The 17,692-nt window shown below is 34.5% G+C and overlaps 2 protein-coding genes across 4 annotated transcripts; both read right to left on the minus strand.

The window, feature by feature from the left end:
- Positions 1 to 7,420: 7,420 nt before the first annotated feature.
- LOC21399129 (tubulin beta chain) lies at positions 7,421 to 11,471 on the minus strand. Of its 2 annotated transcripts, XM_024170812.1 has the most exons (4): positions 10,915 to 11,471; positions 8,570 to 8,839; positions 8,404 to 8,445; positions 7,421 to 8,218 (listed from the first exon to the last, which is right to left on the minus strand). In XM_024170812.1, exons 1-4 carry the CDS (start codon positions 11,312 to 11,314, stop codon positions 7,584 to 7,586), a joined length of 1,347 nt encoding a protein of 448 aa, XP_024026580.1. In that variant the 5' UTR covers positions 11,315 to 11,471; the 3' UTR covers positions 7,421 to 7,583. The 2 variants fall into 2 exon arrangements, with proteins under 2 accessions (XP_024026580.1, XP_010104458.1); XM_010106156.2 differs by lacking the exon at positions 8,404 to 8,445 and having other exon boundaries at positions 7,421 to 8,260; positions 10,915 to 11,469.
- A 653-nt stretch (positions 11,472 to 12,124) lies between these two features.
- On the minus strand, positions 12,125 to 16,895 carry LOC21399130 (BRISC and BRCA1-A complex member 2). 2 transcript variants are annotated; one of them, XM_024170815.1, is made up of 13 exons: positions 16,648 to 16,895; positions 16,405 to 16,495; positions 16,133 to 16,337; positions 15,941 to 16,031; positions 15,362 to 15,397; positions 15,140 to 15,238; positions 14,913 to 15,043; positions 14,758 to 14,806; positions 14,573 to 14,662; positions 14,433 to 14,486; positions 13,950 to 14,015; positions 12,707 to 12,804; positions 12,125 to 12,619 (listed from the first exon to the last, which is right to left on the minus strand). In XM_024170815.1, the coding sequence occupies exons 1-13, from the start codon at positions 16,723 to 16,725 to the stop codon at positions 12,523 to 12,525; spliced, it is 1,185 nt and encodes a 394-aa protein (XP_024026583.1). In that variant the 5' UTR covers positions 16,726 to 16,895; the 3' UTR covers positions 12,125 to 12,522. The 2 variants fall into 2 exon arrangements, with proteins under 2 accessions (XP_024026583.1, XP_010104459.1); XM_010106157.2 differs by having other exon boundaries at positions 12,126 to 12,619; positions 16,133 to 16,322.
- Between the last annotated feature and the right edge of the window lie 797 nt (positions 16,896 to 17,692).

Genomic DNA, 17,692 nt, shown 5'->3' on the forward strand with positions numbered 1-17,692 from the left:
GTATTTTATAATGCTAACAAAGTAATAGAACACTGATATGACAATCAAATGGCCCGGATATCATTTTTAGATTGGATTCATTAAGGGTGATTTGGAAAATTGCCTTGAATAAATTCAAATTTCATTTTTGAAACCTGGTTAAAATTGTTAACGAAAACGTACTAGTATGAATTTTTTTTTAATAAAAGTTTTACTTGGTTTTGGTCATTTGTTTCCTTCTCTTTGTGCATTGGCTGCCTTTGTTGGCTCTTTGCAGACCTGCTTCCTTGAAATGGCTTTTTGTCGGCTTTGTGCGCTCTCTTTGAGTGAATAAATTTCATATAGCGATAGACATTTGAGGTCATTTAAAAATTACGATATGTATTTTGAATGGTTATGTTTTTATTCCTTTGTATTTTAAATTTATGTTTAATTTATTCCGCTCTTAATCAACTGTCTATTTTGATTTGTGAATTTTGAGAATATGTTTTTATTGATATTGTTTTACTTCTCTTCCTATTAAAGCAACTATAACCATACTGTTTTAGTTAAAATGATTAATAATTTAATTTTTTTTTATAGCTTTTCTCCACTCTAACTATTATCTAAATCATTAACTATTTTAGAGAATATCTTTCACGCTAAATATAACTATCATAAAGTGGCTAGCCATTTCATTTTTTGTATTATTTTATTCTTTCATAAATATTCTTTTATAAATTGAATAAAATTATTTATATTTTAAATCACTAAATATTAAAATAATTTATATTTAGTCAAAATAGAAAATATGATTAGAGTGACTCATCAAAAAGTTGCTAGCTAAAATAACTTTCTAATTATTTTTATTAGAATTTAGCTAAAATTTAGAGAGTTTGCTCGGAGATGGTCTTACCAAATTGAATTGATGATTCTAGTTATGGGTATCCTCTGAAGTTATAGGTCACAGTGAATAGCTGAATAAGAAAGAATATAGATTGAGCATACATTAACAATATAAATGTATAAAAGTGCAAGAGAAATGCTAGCGAAACTTTTTCTGTCACTCTTTTTATTACTTTTTGCATTAACTATTTGACATGTGAACTTCATTATTTTATTTTTTATTTAAATAATAATATATTTATTAGTAGACTCTATGTGTCAAATAATGAATGTAGAAAGTGACAAATAGAGTGACAGAAAAGGCGTCGCTAACATTTCTCAAAGTGCAATAAACTAATATGTAAGATAAAAGCTTATAATAACCTCAAAACAAACTAATATGTAAGATAAAAGCTTATAATAACCTCAAAACGGAGGGTGTTCAAAATGTAAAACTTCCCTTGTTATATAAACAAAAGGGTTTTTAGCACATTTGCCCCCTAAATTTGTTGTAGTTTAACAAATTGTTCTCTAAATTTTTAATTTTGACAAGTTACCCTTTCAACTTATAAACGTGTAGCAATATACTCCATTTTGACGACGATTGTGTTAAATTAGTATCAAAATAACACGTTCGGTAAAAAATTTCAACACTCTAATTCAAATTTAATACAAATCTATCAATATTTCAACTTTTAATCCCTTAAATCTAATAAAAAATTTTATGTAGATTTAATTAAATGGGACACATTGCAACAAATTTACAAATTCAAAAAATAACTTGTCAAAATTAAAAGTTTAGGCCCCGTTTATTTCACCGATTCAAGTTTTGTTACAGTAAAAACCTCTCAAAAATAGTTACATTTAATTTTTTTACTTCAGTAAAAAACTCTCATATAAAATCATATTTCAACTTGAATTAAAAACTCAAATTATTAAGGGCTTGTTCTTTTGATGTTTTTAAGTTAGGTAACTTGAGTGTAAATTTTGAGTTGAGTTTGAGTTATAACTTGAGTTGAAGTTGTAACTTGAGTTTGTGTTTGGTTGTGTACATTTGAGTTATGGTTTGAGATAAGAATCTTTTTTGAGTTTGTGTTTGAGTAAGTCAAAACTTGAATTTATTTTTAGATAGTATTTTAATAAAAACTCAATGCTGATGAAAAATTTTAATAAGGTATATGGGTCTAGTTTTATTCTTCTTTTCGTTGTCAGCGCATAGAAAAAAATCATCTCAATCAGAATTAAAACGAAAAAGTTATAGCATTTTTAAGAATAGAAAAAATAATGTTCATTAACTTGAGTTCGAGTTTCTAAACTCAAGTTGAAGGGAAAACTTGAACTCAAATTTTAATTCTAAACTCGAGTTCAAACTTAAAAAAACATGAATTCGAATAAAATTATAACTCAAGTTACTTTTTTTAAAATTTTTCACTCAAAAATTAGCTCTCCGAACAACTCCTAAATTAAACGGTCCTTAAAAAAACAATTTGTGAAATCAAAACAAGTTGGGGGCAATTGTGTCAAAAATTCTATGCAAAAAGCTGGAACTGCCAAAAAGTGCCTTCAAAAAAGTCATTTAAAAAAAAAACCAAAAAAAAGGTGCCTCAAAATTGCTTGATTTTCCAAAAAGATCCCCTAACCGCCACACGGCAAGTCCATTATAACTAGACGACTATTCGTCTTGGTGCTCGCCACATCAGAGGTTGATCACCAGTGATTGGTTCGTGATTTACACTTTCTTTTGTGAGAGCGTAATCCTTCATCAGAAAAAAATCTTAACCGTGTATCACGATATCAAAGGAACCTTATCACAATATTTAACCCAAGTCAAAGCTCAACCCTAGGTAATCCTGGTTTCTGAAACTTCGATCCCAAAGCTTAGGTTTTTTTCAAAAATCCTCCCAAATCTATCATCCTTCAGAGTCCAATATACTATCATAATTTCTCTCTCTTCTATACTTGTTTATGTTTTTTTTTTTTCTCTCTATGTCTGAATATATTCCTGATATATTTTTGTTTGGGAGGTTTATCAAAAAAAAAAAAAAAAAAAAACTATTTTGCGAAAGGGGACATTGGAAGCGTCGTTGCAAATGACGAGGATTATTTTTGGTATGAGAAGCTTGCAATTTCTCAAGGCAAGCGATGTTGCGCCTCATACTTCCATGACTCTGATGCTGATCTTTTGCCTCTTCTTTCATTTATTATTTATTTATTTTTATTCCTTTTCTGTTGAATATTGGTTTATCACCAAAATCTTAGCCTCTAGAACTTTTGAATTTCAATATGATGCCGGACATTAGTTATTTTAAGTATCGGGATTGAATCTGATTTTTTTTTTGGGTTTTTTCTTAAAAATTCGTTATTTCAAATTTCAATTTCCGATTTTTATTATCTTAGGTGTGGCTTGAACTGATTGGTTTTATTTGAGAAAGCCATTTATTTGAACACTTTCCCCTTTTTTTATAATCAAAGTCGTTGTTTTGTAATTTTGTATACTATGCTGTTGTTTTATGCCGTTTCTCTGAAAGTATTGTCGTTTGTGGAATGACTTGTCGCTTCTTTCATTAGTTGTCGTTTGGAGTTGAGTTGGAGGGTTGGAGAGTAAGAAAAATAAAAAGAATTGTAGTAATTCTTACTAGGGCCGTAAGAAATCACCCCGAACCCGGCCGAACCGAGCTGATCCTACTCAAAAATTACGGGTTTTTAATTTTTTATTTAATTTTCGGGTTTAATTATGCTTAACCCGCACTGCGCGGGTAGGGGCACGGGGTGGGGTTACATGAACCCGAGGTTCATTAGTTATCGTTTGGAGTTGAGTTGGAGGGTTGGAGAGTAAGAAAAATAAAAAGAATTGTAGTAATTCTTACTAGGGCCCGTAAGAAATCACCCCGAACCCGGCCGAACTGAGCTGATCCTACTAAAAAATTACGGGTTTCTAATTTTTTATTTAATTTTCGGGTTTAATTATGCTTAACCCGCACTGCGCGGGTAGGGGCACGGGGTGGGGTTACATGAACCCGAGGTAACCCTACCCGGCTGAACATGTTCAAAGTAGGTAAAACAATGTCCAACACTTCAAATTCTTACTTTCATAAGTTTATGGACTTTATGCATTTAAACTGTTAACTTATTTATGTTTTGGATTCACGATTTGTGTAAAAAATACTTGTATGCCATAGTTGTTGAATTTTGACATTCTTTATTTATATTGGAAGTATTTGATTTCAAAGTGAGTGTTTTAATTGTTCACCTTGCATTTAGACCCCCTCTTGAAGGAAAGACATGTTCTGTTTGATAATGATTTCTTCTGTAACAAGCACAGATTAATTGACTAAAAACTGATCATGCGGTCCTTGAGATCACCAACCCGAGTAACCCGATCCTACCTGAGGTCCCCCGAAAGGTTGCGGGTTTGTAGACTTAAGAGAGTGTCACGGTCTAAAATTTTTTCAACCTGCACTGGTCGGGTAGGCTCAATTTTTTGGCTCAACCCTACCATACCTGGTCGATTTACGCCCCTAATTCTTACTATGAATAGGGAGAGTTGAAAAGAGGATGATAGTTGTTTGTCTAATTACTATATTTTTCATATTATTTATTTGGTAATAAATTTTTTAAGGGTAAAATAGACTTTTAATTTTAAAATTAGATGGATTAGTTGAATTATTTTATCAATAAAATGATCTAAATTAATGGGTCTAGGAGAGACTCTCCCCCTTTATCCCTCCTCTCCTTCCTCTCATCCATCCAACCAAATAACCAAATAAGAGAATCCAACCAAATAACCAAATAAGAGAATTGTTTTCTCCCTCCACCCTTCCTCCTCCCTCCATCTCTCCAAATAGGGCCGCCGTTTGTGGGGCTTTGTATTTTCAAGATTTTTTCGATGTTAAAGTTATGTCGTCTCTGAAACGATAGATGAAAGGTTATTATTTGATGTCATTTCTGTAAACGTCGTATTTTTCCAAACTATTGCATTCATATTAGGTGTCGTTTCTGTAAACGTCATATTTTTCCAAACTATTGCATTCATATTAGTTGTCGTTTCCCGTAGATTTAGTTGTTTTGAAAGTATTGTCGTTCTTAGACTTACTGTTATTTTTGCGTTGTCATTTTTAAATGTTGTCGTTTGCCGTTTGTTTTTTATTGTTTTTTTTCCTTTGTCAGGTAATACGTTTTAAGGATGCTTCATTTTCATAGATACGACGTTTCAAGTATGTTCTTTGTTGGACTAAGTCTTAGGACTCGTTTAGTTTGCTGATTTGAGTTTTTAATTTGAGTTGAGACGTGATTTTATGTGAGTTTTTTATTACAGTAAAAAAGTTAAATGTGACTATTTCTGAGAGCTTTTTACTGTAATAAAACTCAAATTTTAAACTCAAATTGGTGAAATAAATGAGATCTTAAGTTATTATTTTTGCGATTGTTGTCGTTTCATCGATAGTTTTCATATTTAAAGCTTCGTGATTCTTAGGAGACATTGTTTGTAGCCCATCATTTCGGTTTTCTCAAAACAACGTTGTTGCTTTTTTATTTTTTATTTTTAGTTTACAAATTTTTCTTGTAACTTTTAGCACTGCAATATAGACTCTCTAAATAGATTTAGACTTCAAAAAATATGGTATAAATTCTACATGCATAAGAATGCAATATGTAGAGTTACACGAGAGTTTGATTTGAATATAATACTAATCTAGTCCAGGAATAAATTAAATTAAATAATGATAAGATTAATTCTAGTTTAATCTCTAAATACTTGAATAAATTAAAATAAATAATTATAAAATTAATACAATCTGTTTAAACTAAATAATTCAATTATCCTTATTACGTAGTTATTCTATCTTCATTTGACGCTCATCAAGCGCAAAAATCCAACTCCGATTAAGTTCCGACCATCTTCAACGTGAGTCTCCCAAGCTTGACTTGATTTGATCTAGGGGAAATATGTTTATTTGTAGAGGCGTCACGATTAAGAAGAAGCCAACAAATGAGTACTGCAATTTTATATTTTGGGCTTCTAATTAACAAATTTTTAACGTTCAATTTGGACCATACCATCCTTAAAAACCTGGTCATGTTACGTGTACTCGTTTATTTCCCCCAGAAAGAGAATATATGGTACAATTTTAAATTTTAGATGTACGGATGATAGAATGGAATGGAGGTTGGGAGTGCACATTATAATTTATTACAGTACTAAAAAGTTAATGGGGAATTTATGAAATCTGGTTTTTTTTTTTTTTTTTTTTTTTTTTTTTTTTTTTTCACAGAAGTCTCCTTTTATGTATTTCTCGTTAAAATCAAAGTTAGCATCAAATTGTTTTTTTTTTTTTTTTTTTTTTTTTTTTTTTTTTTTTTTTTGGTTAAGGACATATTGCCATTTTAGCAGACATGTTATTTTTTTATACACCACGGAATTAAATCCACAATCCGCCCATCTAAACCCCACTCCACCTGAACCCCCAGTGCACTGGACCAAGAGGTCGTAGGCGACATGTCGTTTTCCAAGTCTTTGTTTTGGGCATACCTGTCTACGTAGATTTTGCCATTTTCACGACGTTGTCGTTTTCTATATCTTTTATTATTATCAGTAGATTTATTATCGTTTTTATATCCTCTCTTTCCCAAAATCGTGTCGTGTATTTACTTTCTATCGTCTTATTTATTATGATGTCGTTTTGGAATTTCCCTCGCATGATTTTCTATATCTTTTATTATTATCAGTAGATTTATTATCGTTTTTATATCCTCTCTTTCCCAAAATCGTGTCGTGTATTTACTTTTCTATCGTCTTATTTATTATGATGTCGTTTTGGAATTTCCCTCGCATGTACGTCAGCACGGTTTAAAGTTCTCGTGTTTTTTAGTAGACGTCGTTTCGTCGTTTTTCTCGTGTCCTTGTTTTCCAAGTGTTCTTGTTTTATAATCTCTACTTGGATCTTGAATCGTATTTTTTCAAATATATATATTTGAACAATTTTGAAGATTTATTAAACGGTTGTGTTTAATACTATTAAACTGCTGCGGTCTGTTATTTGTCGGCTTTTATGTTGCCGCCATACAACATGTCGTTTTTGTGTACTCGTTTGTTTTTGGTGTTAATATCGTTTTTGACTTTTTTTAGGTCGCTTATGAGTCTCTCTGTAAATACGTCACAACCTTTCAGAGCTGCAAAATTCCATTCCATCTCTTTCAAACATTTTGTATTCTTTTTACGGTTTTTTTTTTTAGTATATTCTTTATACAAATTTTGTTTACCTTGGTTTATGAATATTCAAATCATGCTCTTGCTAGCGAAGTTCCTCTCAAAATGTCATCCCTCAAATCCAATCAACTCTGCTGTTCAGAGAATCGAGAAGACTTGCTGGAACATATATGCTCATGTTGTGAACGGTGCAAAATTTTCTGGCATTTGCTTGAAGTTGATGCGCCCATTTAGTACTTAATTGTTCATTTGTTAAGGGACTTGTATGGCAAAGTTGCACCGCTTGCCGATATAGACGAAATACATATAGTTTAAGAAAAAGAAAAAAAACGAAAACAAATTTTATTCAAGTAAATTGACAAAAGTAAAAACAGCAACAAACATTGTCTTCAGAAATAGAATATAACAAACAAATGGAAAGCAAAAAATACACGGCAAGAAAACACGGGGCAGAAGTAAATTACATGACAGTTTGATAAGCAAACGGAAAAGAAGGTGAAAGGAAAATATGGCACAAATCGGTTCTACGATTTTATTCTTGATAGCTCTCTTCAACACCTTCTTCATATTCACCCTCTTCATCAGCAGTGGCATCCTGGTACTGCTGGTACTCTGCGACCAAATCGTTCATGTTACTCTCTGCCTCAGTGAACTCCATTTCGTCCATACCTTCCCCTGTGTACCAGTGCAAGAAAGCCTTGCGGCGGAACATGGCCGTGAACTGCTCGCTCACTCTCCTGAACATCTCCTGGATCGACGTCGAGTTCCCGACGAAAGTAGACGCCATTTTTAGCCCCTTAGGTGGGATATCACAAACGCTTGATTTCACATTGTTTGGAATCCACTCCACAAAGTAGGAAGAGTTCTTGTTCTGCACATTGATCATCTGTTCATCCACCTCCTTGGTGCTCATTTTCCCTCTAAACATGGCCGAGGCAGTGAGGTACCGGCCGTGGCGGGGGTCTGCCGCACACATCATGTTCTTGGAGTCCCACATTTGCTGAGTAAGCTCAGGCACAGTGAGGGAGATGTATTGTTGGGATCCACGAGAAGTGAGAGGCGCAAACCCCACCATGAAGAAGTGGAGACGTGGGAAGGGGATCAGATTGACAGCTAGTTTGCGAAGGTCCGAGTTAAGCTGACCAGGGAACCTTAGGCAGCAAGTTACTCCACTCATAGTTGCCGAGATCAAGTGGTTCAGGTCACCAACTGGCGAAAGAAAAAGGCAAAAAAGCGAAGTTATAAACACTTTTCTATTTTATGACATGGAATGGTAATAATAGTAGTAAATAGCTGTGTAGTAGATTTGATTTTTTTTTTTTTTTTTCCAGGGAACCTTAGGCAGAAAGTTCCTCCACTCATAGTTGCCGAGATCAAGTGGTTCAGGTCACCAACTGGCGAAAGAAAAAGGCAAAAAAGCGAAGTTATAAACACTTTTCTATTTTATGACATGGAATGGTAATAATAGTAGTAAATAGCTGTGTAGTAGATTTGATTTTTTTTTTTTTTTTAACTTACAGCTTGGAGTGCTGAGCTTGAGAGTCCTGAAGCAAATGTCATAAAGTGCTTCGTTGTCAAGAACCATGCATTCATCGGCATTTTCGACCAGCTGATGAACTGAGAGGGTGGCATTGTATGGTTCCACAACGGTGTCGGAGACCTTTGGAGAAGGGAAAACTGAGAATGTGAGCATCATTCTGTCTGGGTATTCCTCTCTGATCTTCGAGATAAGAAGTGTTCCCATGCCAGATCCAGTTCCGCCTCCAAGAGAGTGGCATACCTGAAAACCTGCCCCAGAAAACGTGGACACATCAGGTTAATAAACGAAGTCACAACAAATTAAGGGTGACGAGAATCAACACTGATCTTTAGACGTCTCTCTCAAAACTCTTTAAAAGTATTTGTCCATGACATTAAAAATGGACTAAAAAATAACCACACTTGAAAAAATGAAAGAAGATTCATCTCCGGTTGAAGAGCAGTAAAGTTACTGTTGTCAAAGTTCTTCCATAGAATCTCATACCCAATTCAGATCGAGTTAGTATACCTCCTAAACATAATCTGGGTTAGAACTTGTTGCCAAACAACCAGATTAATCATTCTTTTGGGGGTCATAATTAACTGTACCGGTCATAAGATTTACTGCTTTGGTCAAATTGCAAAAGAGTAATGGGTATGTCGGTGTAGGTGTGTGTCCGAGATTTTTGGGCAATCAGAATCATGACAAAATTAGATGGGAATCAGATATTTGTAGATCTACTAAAATATAAATTACAAATCCTATCAAGGAAAAAATTAAGACCCTGTCCTTGACTATCTCCACGCCAGACAAAATATGGGCCCTCCCACCAACTCAGCCTTATCACTCAGATATATTATCACAAGTCGTACATATATTATCCAATTAAGCACAACCACTAACCACAATATAGAAACAATAAAATAAGAAATATATATAGCAACATGCCAATTGCCAATAAAGGACTTTTGTAGCAATTCTGTCTTCTCACTACGACTCATTTTCCTGTCTATCAAATGACAGCATGAAGCCATTTGGTTTCAGAAATTTATCATATTCCATCTGTATTAATGATTTTATTACAACTAATTATAAGATAGCTCGAAATATTACTATCTTTTCGGATTATTATAATATTGAATGATAGAACACCAAACGTGTCGGCAATGTCTATCACGTGATAAAGTGAAAGATCTCACCATTAAACGTGTCGGCAATGTCTATCACGTGATAAAGTGAAAGATCTCACCATTACACTGATTCAACACTACTACTAGTATTTTTATTTTTAATTTTTTTGATAATGACGCTACTACTAGTATTTGTGAAATTTAGAATCCGTGAGAAAAAATATTCACTTAAGGACAATGAGAAAAATATACAGACGTAATGGTAGACGCACAATATACGTACGATCTAATCAGACATTAGAGTGTTAGATCCAACAGTACGAACGTGAAAAAACATATCAGATTTTTTACTGCTCTGCAAGAGCGTAAAGACCGAGGAACTAAGGTGACGTTTCGTTTGTAACTTCAGAATTATCATTCATAATTTTTATTTTTAAAATTTAAATTTTTTATAAAAAAAATATTATAACAAATTAAAAATTATAATGTTAAATTAAAAGATAATTCTCAAACAAACAGAACAAGACCTTGAGATTCACAATGTTCCATTCCAATAATTGGTGGTCATGGATGTGACGGCATAAAATAAGCCAAGCGAACAGAATAACACCTTCGAAGCTCAATCAACCACTCTTGGAAAAAGAAACAAAAGTAAAATAAATAAATAAAACTGCATGTTGGAGAGAAAACAGTCTGTTCAATTTGTTAATTGGAGTTTTTATTTTGAATTGAGATGTAATGTTATGCAAGAATTTTAATTGTAATAAAAAAATTAAATGTGATTATTTTTTAGAATTTTTTATTATAGTAAAATTTAAATTCTAAACTCAAATCAATAAAATTAACGGACTGTTAGAAAATAAAAAGGGAGAAAAATAGAAAAAGAAAAAGAAGAAGAAGCAAAAAAGTTACATGTTATGGCGTCAGATTTCTTTTCTAACCCATTTTCGTTTTTGCCAAGATATATTATACATTGTATCGGTTTCTCTATCAGAATTTATGTATCATGATAACTTCATGTAAAAAATAATCTAAAAAACAAAGCGTCCATTCTAGTTCCCCCAAACTCAGAAATGACAACATATCTTCTCGCACATATCAATATGACAATATTGAATGCATTACAAGCAGTTAATCCAACGCTAAAGTTTCAATCCTAAGGATAAAAAGAAAAGTCAATGTAGGACGGAAGAGAGTAAAATTGAGAGAATTACCTTGCAAGCAGTCACAATTCTCGGCCTCTTTGCGGACAACATCGAGAACTGAGTCGATCAACTCGGCTCCTTCGGTGTAGTGACCTTTGGCCCAATTGTTGCCGGCGCCGGACTGGCCGAAGACGAAGTTGTCAGGGCGGAAGATCTGGCCGTACGGCCCAGATCTGATGCTTTCCATGGTTCCTGGCTCCAGATCCATCAGAACCGCCCTAGGGACGTATCTCCCTCCCGACGCCTCATTGTAATAGACGTTGATCCTCTCCAACTGAAGATCCGACGAGCCGTCGCCTTGGTACCTGCCAGTAGGATCCACGCCGTGCTCGTCGCAGATCACTTCCCAGAACTTGGAACCGATTTGGTTCCCGCATTGGCCTCCTTGGATATGCAAGATTTCTCTCATTCTCGCAGAGGAGAATTGATCTAAACCCAGAGAAGATGGAAAAGCGAATGATGAAAACGGAGAGGAGATAGATAGATAGATATATGAGGTATGGGGGAGGGAGGGAGATTCGGAGGCTAGTAAGGTAAATAACAGAGAGCGGGATATTTTTAAAGCGTTTTCTAATTTTTACTTTCTAATTATTTGTTTTTATTTTATTTTGGTGGTAAGTAGAAGGAGAAGAAGCGGTGTTAATTATTGGTGAGTTGGGGTGTGAGACTTAGTGGGGACACCAAAGCCAACTAGGCAACAAACCGCTCTCTCTCTCTCTCTACAGGGGTGCCCCACGTTAAGGGGGTATGGCCCACACCCACTCACCGTTCTTTGCATTTGTTTCGGCACGTCAGTTTTCTTACCCCTTTATACGGGGAAACCGTCTCATATCAAACGTCGCCGTTTGGATTTTACTTTCCAGATACACAATAAATACCGGCTGGGATAATCTTGGATTGATTCCCTGTCTGAAAAGCACGTGGATTGCCATGCTGTTAATTATTCCTTTTTTTTTTTTTTTTTTTCGTCTTTTTCATAGTTTTTCCAAGGAATGTTTTTTTTATCGAATATACATGCATGTGGATTCTTCGCTGTTGTGGATCCATTGCCCAGGAGGTGAACCAATGAAATGCGTCTAGGATTTCAGAATCCAATGCTGAATCCACATCTAAGCAACTTATAATCAGTTTGTAGTGAAAGTTATTACTAGCGTTACCAAAGATAGAAATTGACTAGGGGTATTTAATGCACTAGATTGCGTTTTATATTTTCCATCATTTTATCTACTTTGTTGTCAAATGCAAACAGTCCCTTGGACCTTATCATGGTCTAGAAATAGAGACGGGGGAAATAAACCCATTTTGAACTTGGGTCTTAAATAACAGTAGCTTGTTACTTTGTTTGCATAAATATTAACAACCACTTTTCCTTTTCTTGCCACTACCGGAGACAATGAAAGAATTCTTGAAAACAAATTGTTCATCTGAACAGTATATATGCTGCTCTGGACTCTATTGCTGCGCTTTCATCTAATTTCTTTAACTACGGGGACTGACCAGGCAATCCAGAATCTAAAACTAGCATATCAAAGAACCAGAACCAATGCAAAAAGACGACCATTTTGATCCATGATTCTATCCAAGAACCAAACGGAAGAGTTTCCATGGTGCAGATCTTTACACAGCTGGGGCGCGAAGGACACAACATTTGTGTTGGAGTTGGGCCTCATTGCAGTATCTCTTGAAGTTCAGAGCCTCATCCGCCAAAAATTCACTAACCAAAAGACGGATTATATCAGAGCAAGGTTTCATTGAAGGAAAGCTAAGCTAGTGCTAAAAAAAGTGTTGAATTTGAACTCACAAAATCCGCTCGGCCATTTGTGACAGTTCCCATCTGGGACTCCAAGGATATTCGGTCAGATGATTGGACTTAATCAGTGCCCCTTGGGAGTTGAAATGCTACATCATTACATGAATATAACCTTGTTGTTAGTAAAATAAAAAACAAAAATAAAAATAAAACGCAACCAACCATGACCTGTTCTATTGTTAAGAAAATAATAATAATAATAATAATAACAATAAGAAAAAAGATATTACTACAATTACACCAGCTATTTAATGACTTCTCAACCTCTTCTGATGACCAAGTGAGCCTCTAAGCTTGCCAATAAGGTAATTCTTTTTACTTTTTCTGTTGAAAAAAATATTCTTGGCGTACCACAGGCAAGGTGTAATGTTACAACACAGTGATATAATTGTTAAGTGGATAACTAACGCCCAAGCACTTTTTTTTTTCATTCTTGACCATAAAAGCAGATACCTGAGTAATCACAAACATGAATTGAAGACTGTCATTTTAATTAGCACCCGAGAAATGTCTCTAAATCTTTGGTTGGAAATTACTTCTTCCTTAAACATTAACAAATTCTATGAATACCAGTCCAAGTTGTGTATGAATTTCTCAATTTCAAATACTGAAGTGACTAAAGATATGACGTCTCACTTATTACTAAAGGACGACAGATATAAATTAAGTTTGACTCTAAATGATGAACAACAGGAAAAGAAGATACAATTTTCAAGACATCAGTATAAATGATCATTCGTTTGTTCACAAGTGACAGACACAAGTGTAATCATGTTGTTTGTTTTTTTGGTTGAAGAGATTTTTTTTTTTTTTAATTTTCGAAAAAGAGTTGTTAAAATGCAATAATTTCAACATTAACACTAGTTGAAGCAATTAGCTATACTAATTATTAATTAGACTTTTGCATTGTGAACTATGGAGAATAAAATACTTGATTTTGAATAAACAAAAGTCATAATTAGATCCCCATTAGTTAAAAGCAGAGTAACTATATAGCTGCCGTAAACTAGGAGAGCTTAACTGACAACCTGGAAAAAGAAATAATCGCGACCTAACTGGACGATACTTCAAATTACTAAAGAATTTAAGCTTCGTGCGTGAAGAATTTTATTTAAGATGTATAGATAAACTTGCAGATACACGATCACACTGTAGTAAGTGATACTGGTACAGTAAAAAGTTAGTATCTGTGATCTGTGCAAACATTTCAAGATTGAGAAAGAAACATTGTTACCTGGGAACTTTGAAGCATCAGAGCCGGCTGCTGCCTAGGAAACTGAATTGGAATAAAGAAGTGAACCTATAACAAAAAATAAGTACCAAAAAACAATGTGGTAGACTGCAGTTAAAGAGTAGAAAGATGCAGCAAATACAGTGAAATATAATGTAAAGATAATAGCACATTCACAGTAATAGCTAGAGAAGCAAAGAAGCTTCATCATGCAATGAGACAGAGCTGCTTATTCATGGAAGGGTCAATTGACCAATTCATCGCTTCCAAAACCTTTATGAAATGGTCAATTGACCAATTCATGGCTACCAATGCAAATGCAAAGAAGCCATAAGCTGTATATCTCACTGCAATTCCTGATGCATTCAGGTAATCACTCAGTAAACCTACATTTGTATAAGAAATGCTATGAAATATAAACCATTAGTCAATCTCAGGTACATGGTTTGGCTCATTAGAATTCATGAGTGACTTTTCAAACAATACCATGAATGTGAATACTCCAGTGGCAGCAAGAACCGTTGCCCTTCTGCAGAAGACCTGCCAACAAACAATAGAACGCTGGTTAGACTTGATCACTTGACATCAAAACTGTACAAATTTATACATGGATGTTGGATGCTTACTGGATCAGCTTCTAATGGTCTTCCAAACAAAGGGGCCAATGCCTCAATAAAGCGCCTTCTAACATCGACTAAGCTAATTGCTTCCAATACCTTAAAAAGAAAACCAAATGAAAATTTGATGATATTGTGGATTCGTACGTTTGAAGAAATAACAAAAAACATCAAATAGAACACTTGAGGCTGACCTGTTTCTCGAGAGATTCTTCCAGATGGGGAAGATATTCTGCCATGCACCTTTGAAAGAAAACAATTTAAGAAAGAAAAACCAATAGAAGTCAGATGTCAAAGATTGAAAAGAACAAAAAAATATTAAGACAACTTTAGCATAGGATTGACCTACATTCCATCAACCCATGAAGGAAGCTTGACATCTTCTATGGAAAAAAGTGCCTTCAACTCTGAAGAGGAAATTAATTTCAGCCGAGGAGCTGAAAGAGTAGAAGCATATTTTTTTCCAACAGGATATATAACCTGCAACATACTGTCATTTATGATATGGGAAAAAGCGGGGAAGAAGAAGAAAAAGAAGAAACAGGAAGGAGGGTGAGGTGTGGAGAAAATTGTGACCTGCAAGAAAATCTTCTGCGGATGTCTCCATGGGCACACAGGAATCTTCTTATTTATGTCCATGTCCATTAGAGGTACTGCAAATTTGACCTCCTCCGGCTACGCTAAATACAAAGGCATAGGAACCACACATATAATCAAAAGCCAAAAGAAAAAGTTAGTCACCAATACCAAGCTCCTGAAGTCAATTAGGAAAACGCACATATTGGTTCTGAAAGTTACCTTTTCATTACCAGAAATCAAATGCATTTCAATTCCCTGAGACAGTAAACAATAATCAAAACAATGACCTAAATGATCTTAAAGGGCTCGACCAATTTGCTTTGTTATCAGATAAGGAACATATTTTGAGCGAGCCCCGACTACTAATCGAAAAGGCTGAAACAGCTTGGTTGTCCCTTTCTAGTAAGGGGGGCCCAATTTTCAAGTTCACGCATGATTACCAAAACAATGTATATCAGATAATAAGCATAGAGGTCGGCTAGTGAGCATCACAATTTGTTATCCATCATGTCAAATTGAGTATAAGGGACATTGGGACTCCATTTTCTTCGGAATTTATATACATACGTTGGTGAATGTGCAAAGTAATTCTGTGTATTTTTATCAATCACATTACTTAAATTGGTTCAAGTGCAAAGTGCTGTTAGAAACTTAAACAACAGCACCAAACTGCCCCAAAATAATTTTGACAGACATCATTAATGGTGGGACAACATGTCACAACTCACAGCTTTGTACAATTAGAACCCTAACTTATCATCGTGCACAAGAAACTTAAGAGCTATGCTTAAGCATTACCTCTCTAGATAAAATTGTGCTAATTTCGAATATCAATCGATCGTCGTCGACTTCCCCAACACGCCTCCTCTGGTAGGACATGTATTGATCCCTACCATACAAAATGAAAGCAAATCAAATTCACAACCATGAGCTACAAAATACATTCATCAAGAAAATTCCAAAAATTAAAGAACCAAAACAAATCATAACCTGAGTTGTTGAACGAGAAGCATTAACCGCGTAGGGTCTTTGCTATTCCAATCGCTCAAACAGTTCTTTGGAGACTTCAGGTACCCTCCTTCACCGCCGGTAAGAAGAAATGAATCGAAGGTTTCATCTTCGGCTCCGAAAATAACATCCGGAGCAGAAAACGGAGACTCGGAATCGTATATAACATCCCCTAATAGATATCGAACTTCTTGTAGACAATTTAGAAACAAATCAATGAGAAAATAGTGAAAAAGGAACCACATTTCACTCACATTTCAGAAAGTCTAGGCAATAGGGAATGGCTAAAGTGAACCGATCAAGAATTCCGGGGTAGTGTTTGCTACCAGACCACATCTGCTCAATCTGAAAAGCGTAAAATAGATTCAAAATGAAGGAATAATCGATTAAGAAACTGGTTTCCGAGAAATTTTAAGAAATGGGAAAAGATAGGAAGGCAAGATTTTCCCTAGCTTAATCTTTCAGACAAAGACACAGCGAAAAGATAGGGCTTGTACCTTGACGGTGCTTGGGAAATGGGTGAGGAGGTAATTGAGCTGAGCGGCGATGAGAGGAGGAACATTCTCGCCGGACATTTTTGTTCGGAGACTGACAGCCGGCGATTAGTTGTCCTTCTCCGTTCTACTTGAAACTGAAACTAGCAGAACGCATGTACAAAGACGATTCCCAAGTTCCGAAGGAGAACTCAGCGTGGAGTTTGATCGGAGTGATTCTCGATTTTGCCCCCTTGTTTGGTTGCCGAGAATGAAAGGGAAAAAGAGAGAAATATTTCCGAAAAAGATTGTGTTTGTTCCTTATATTTGGGCTCGTTTAGTTCGTTGATTCAAATTTTTAATTTAAATTGAGATATAATTTTATGTGAAAGTTTTTTACTGTAGTAAAAAAATTAGATGTGATTGTTATTCTAAACTCAAATCAATGAAATGAACCGGGTTAAGTTACGATGACTCGGTCAATTGGGGTTGTTCTTATGTATTTTTGAATTAAAGTGACTTAAGTAATGATTTTAATTTGAGCGTGGGGTTGTTGGGTTCTGTTTATTTCGCTGATTCGAGTTTAGAATTTGAGTTTTTTTACAGTAAAAAGCTCTCACAAACAATTACATCTAACTTTTTTACTATAATAAAAAGCTCTCACATAAAGTCACATCTCAACTCAAATTAAAAACTCGAATCAGTGAACTAAACGAGCCTATTAGAGTCCGTTTGGTTCATGGATTAGAATCATGAGATTAGAATTATTTTTGATTTACGTGTATTTTTTTATGAGAGAAAATATTGTAGCGAATCATGAACCATGTTTTAAATCAGAGAACGAATCTTTTAACTAAACGGATTCTTAATAAAAATTTAGTAATGATGAAAAATTTTAATAAGATATATAAATGGAGTTTTATTCGTCTTTTCGTTGTGAATGTATAGAAAAAAAATCATCTCAAGTAAAATTAAAAAGAAAAAATATTTTTAAGAATAGAAAAAATATTATTCATTAACTTGAGTTTGAGTTTATGAACTCGAGTTTAACTCCAAATTCAAGTTTAAA

The sequence above is a fragment of the Morus notabilis genome, unplaced genomic scaffold (genome assembly GCF_000414095.1).
Source record: "Morus notabilis unplaced genomic scaffold, ASM41409v2 Scaffold550, whole genome shotgun sequence".
Taxonomy (NCBI): domain Eukaryota; kingdom Viridiplantae; phylum Streptophyta; class Magnoliopsida; order Rosales; family Moraceae; genus Morus; species Morus notabilis.

Bases quoted from the DNA above. Each gene is read 5' to 3' on its own strand.
- LOC21399129 (XM_024170812.1), bottom strand. From the start codon at position 11,314: ATGAGAGAAATCTTGCATATCCAAGGAGGCCAATGCGGGAACCAAATC. The intron at 8,840-10,914 runs GTAATTCTCTCA...TTTCTGGGGCAG, and splicing joins GAATTGTGACTGCTTGCAAG to GTTTTCAGGTATGCCACTCT. The intron at 8,219-8,403 runs GAACTTTCTGCC...CTATGAGTGGAG, and splicing joins CTCGGCAACTATGAGTGGAG to TAACTTGCTGCCTAAGGTTC.
- LOC21399130 (XM_024170815.1), bottom strand. From the start codon at position 16,725: ATGTCCGGCGAGAATGTTCCTCCTCTCATCGCCGCTCAGCTCAATTAC. The intron at 16,496-16,647 runs GTACAAGCCCTA...TACGCTTTTCAG, and splicing joins ATTTCCCAAGCACCGTCAAG to ATTGAGCAGATGTGGTCTGG. The intron at 14,663-14,757 runs GTCAGCCTCAAG...TTTCTTTTTAAG, and splicing joins AAGAATCTCTCGAGAAACAG to GTATTGGAAGCAATTAGCTT.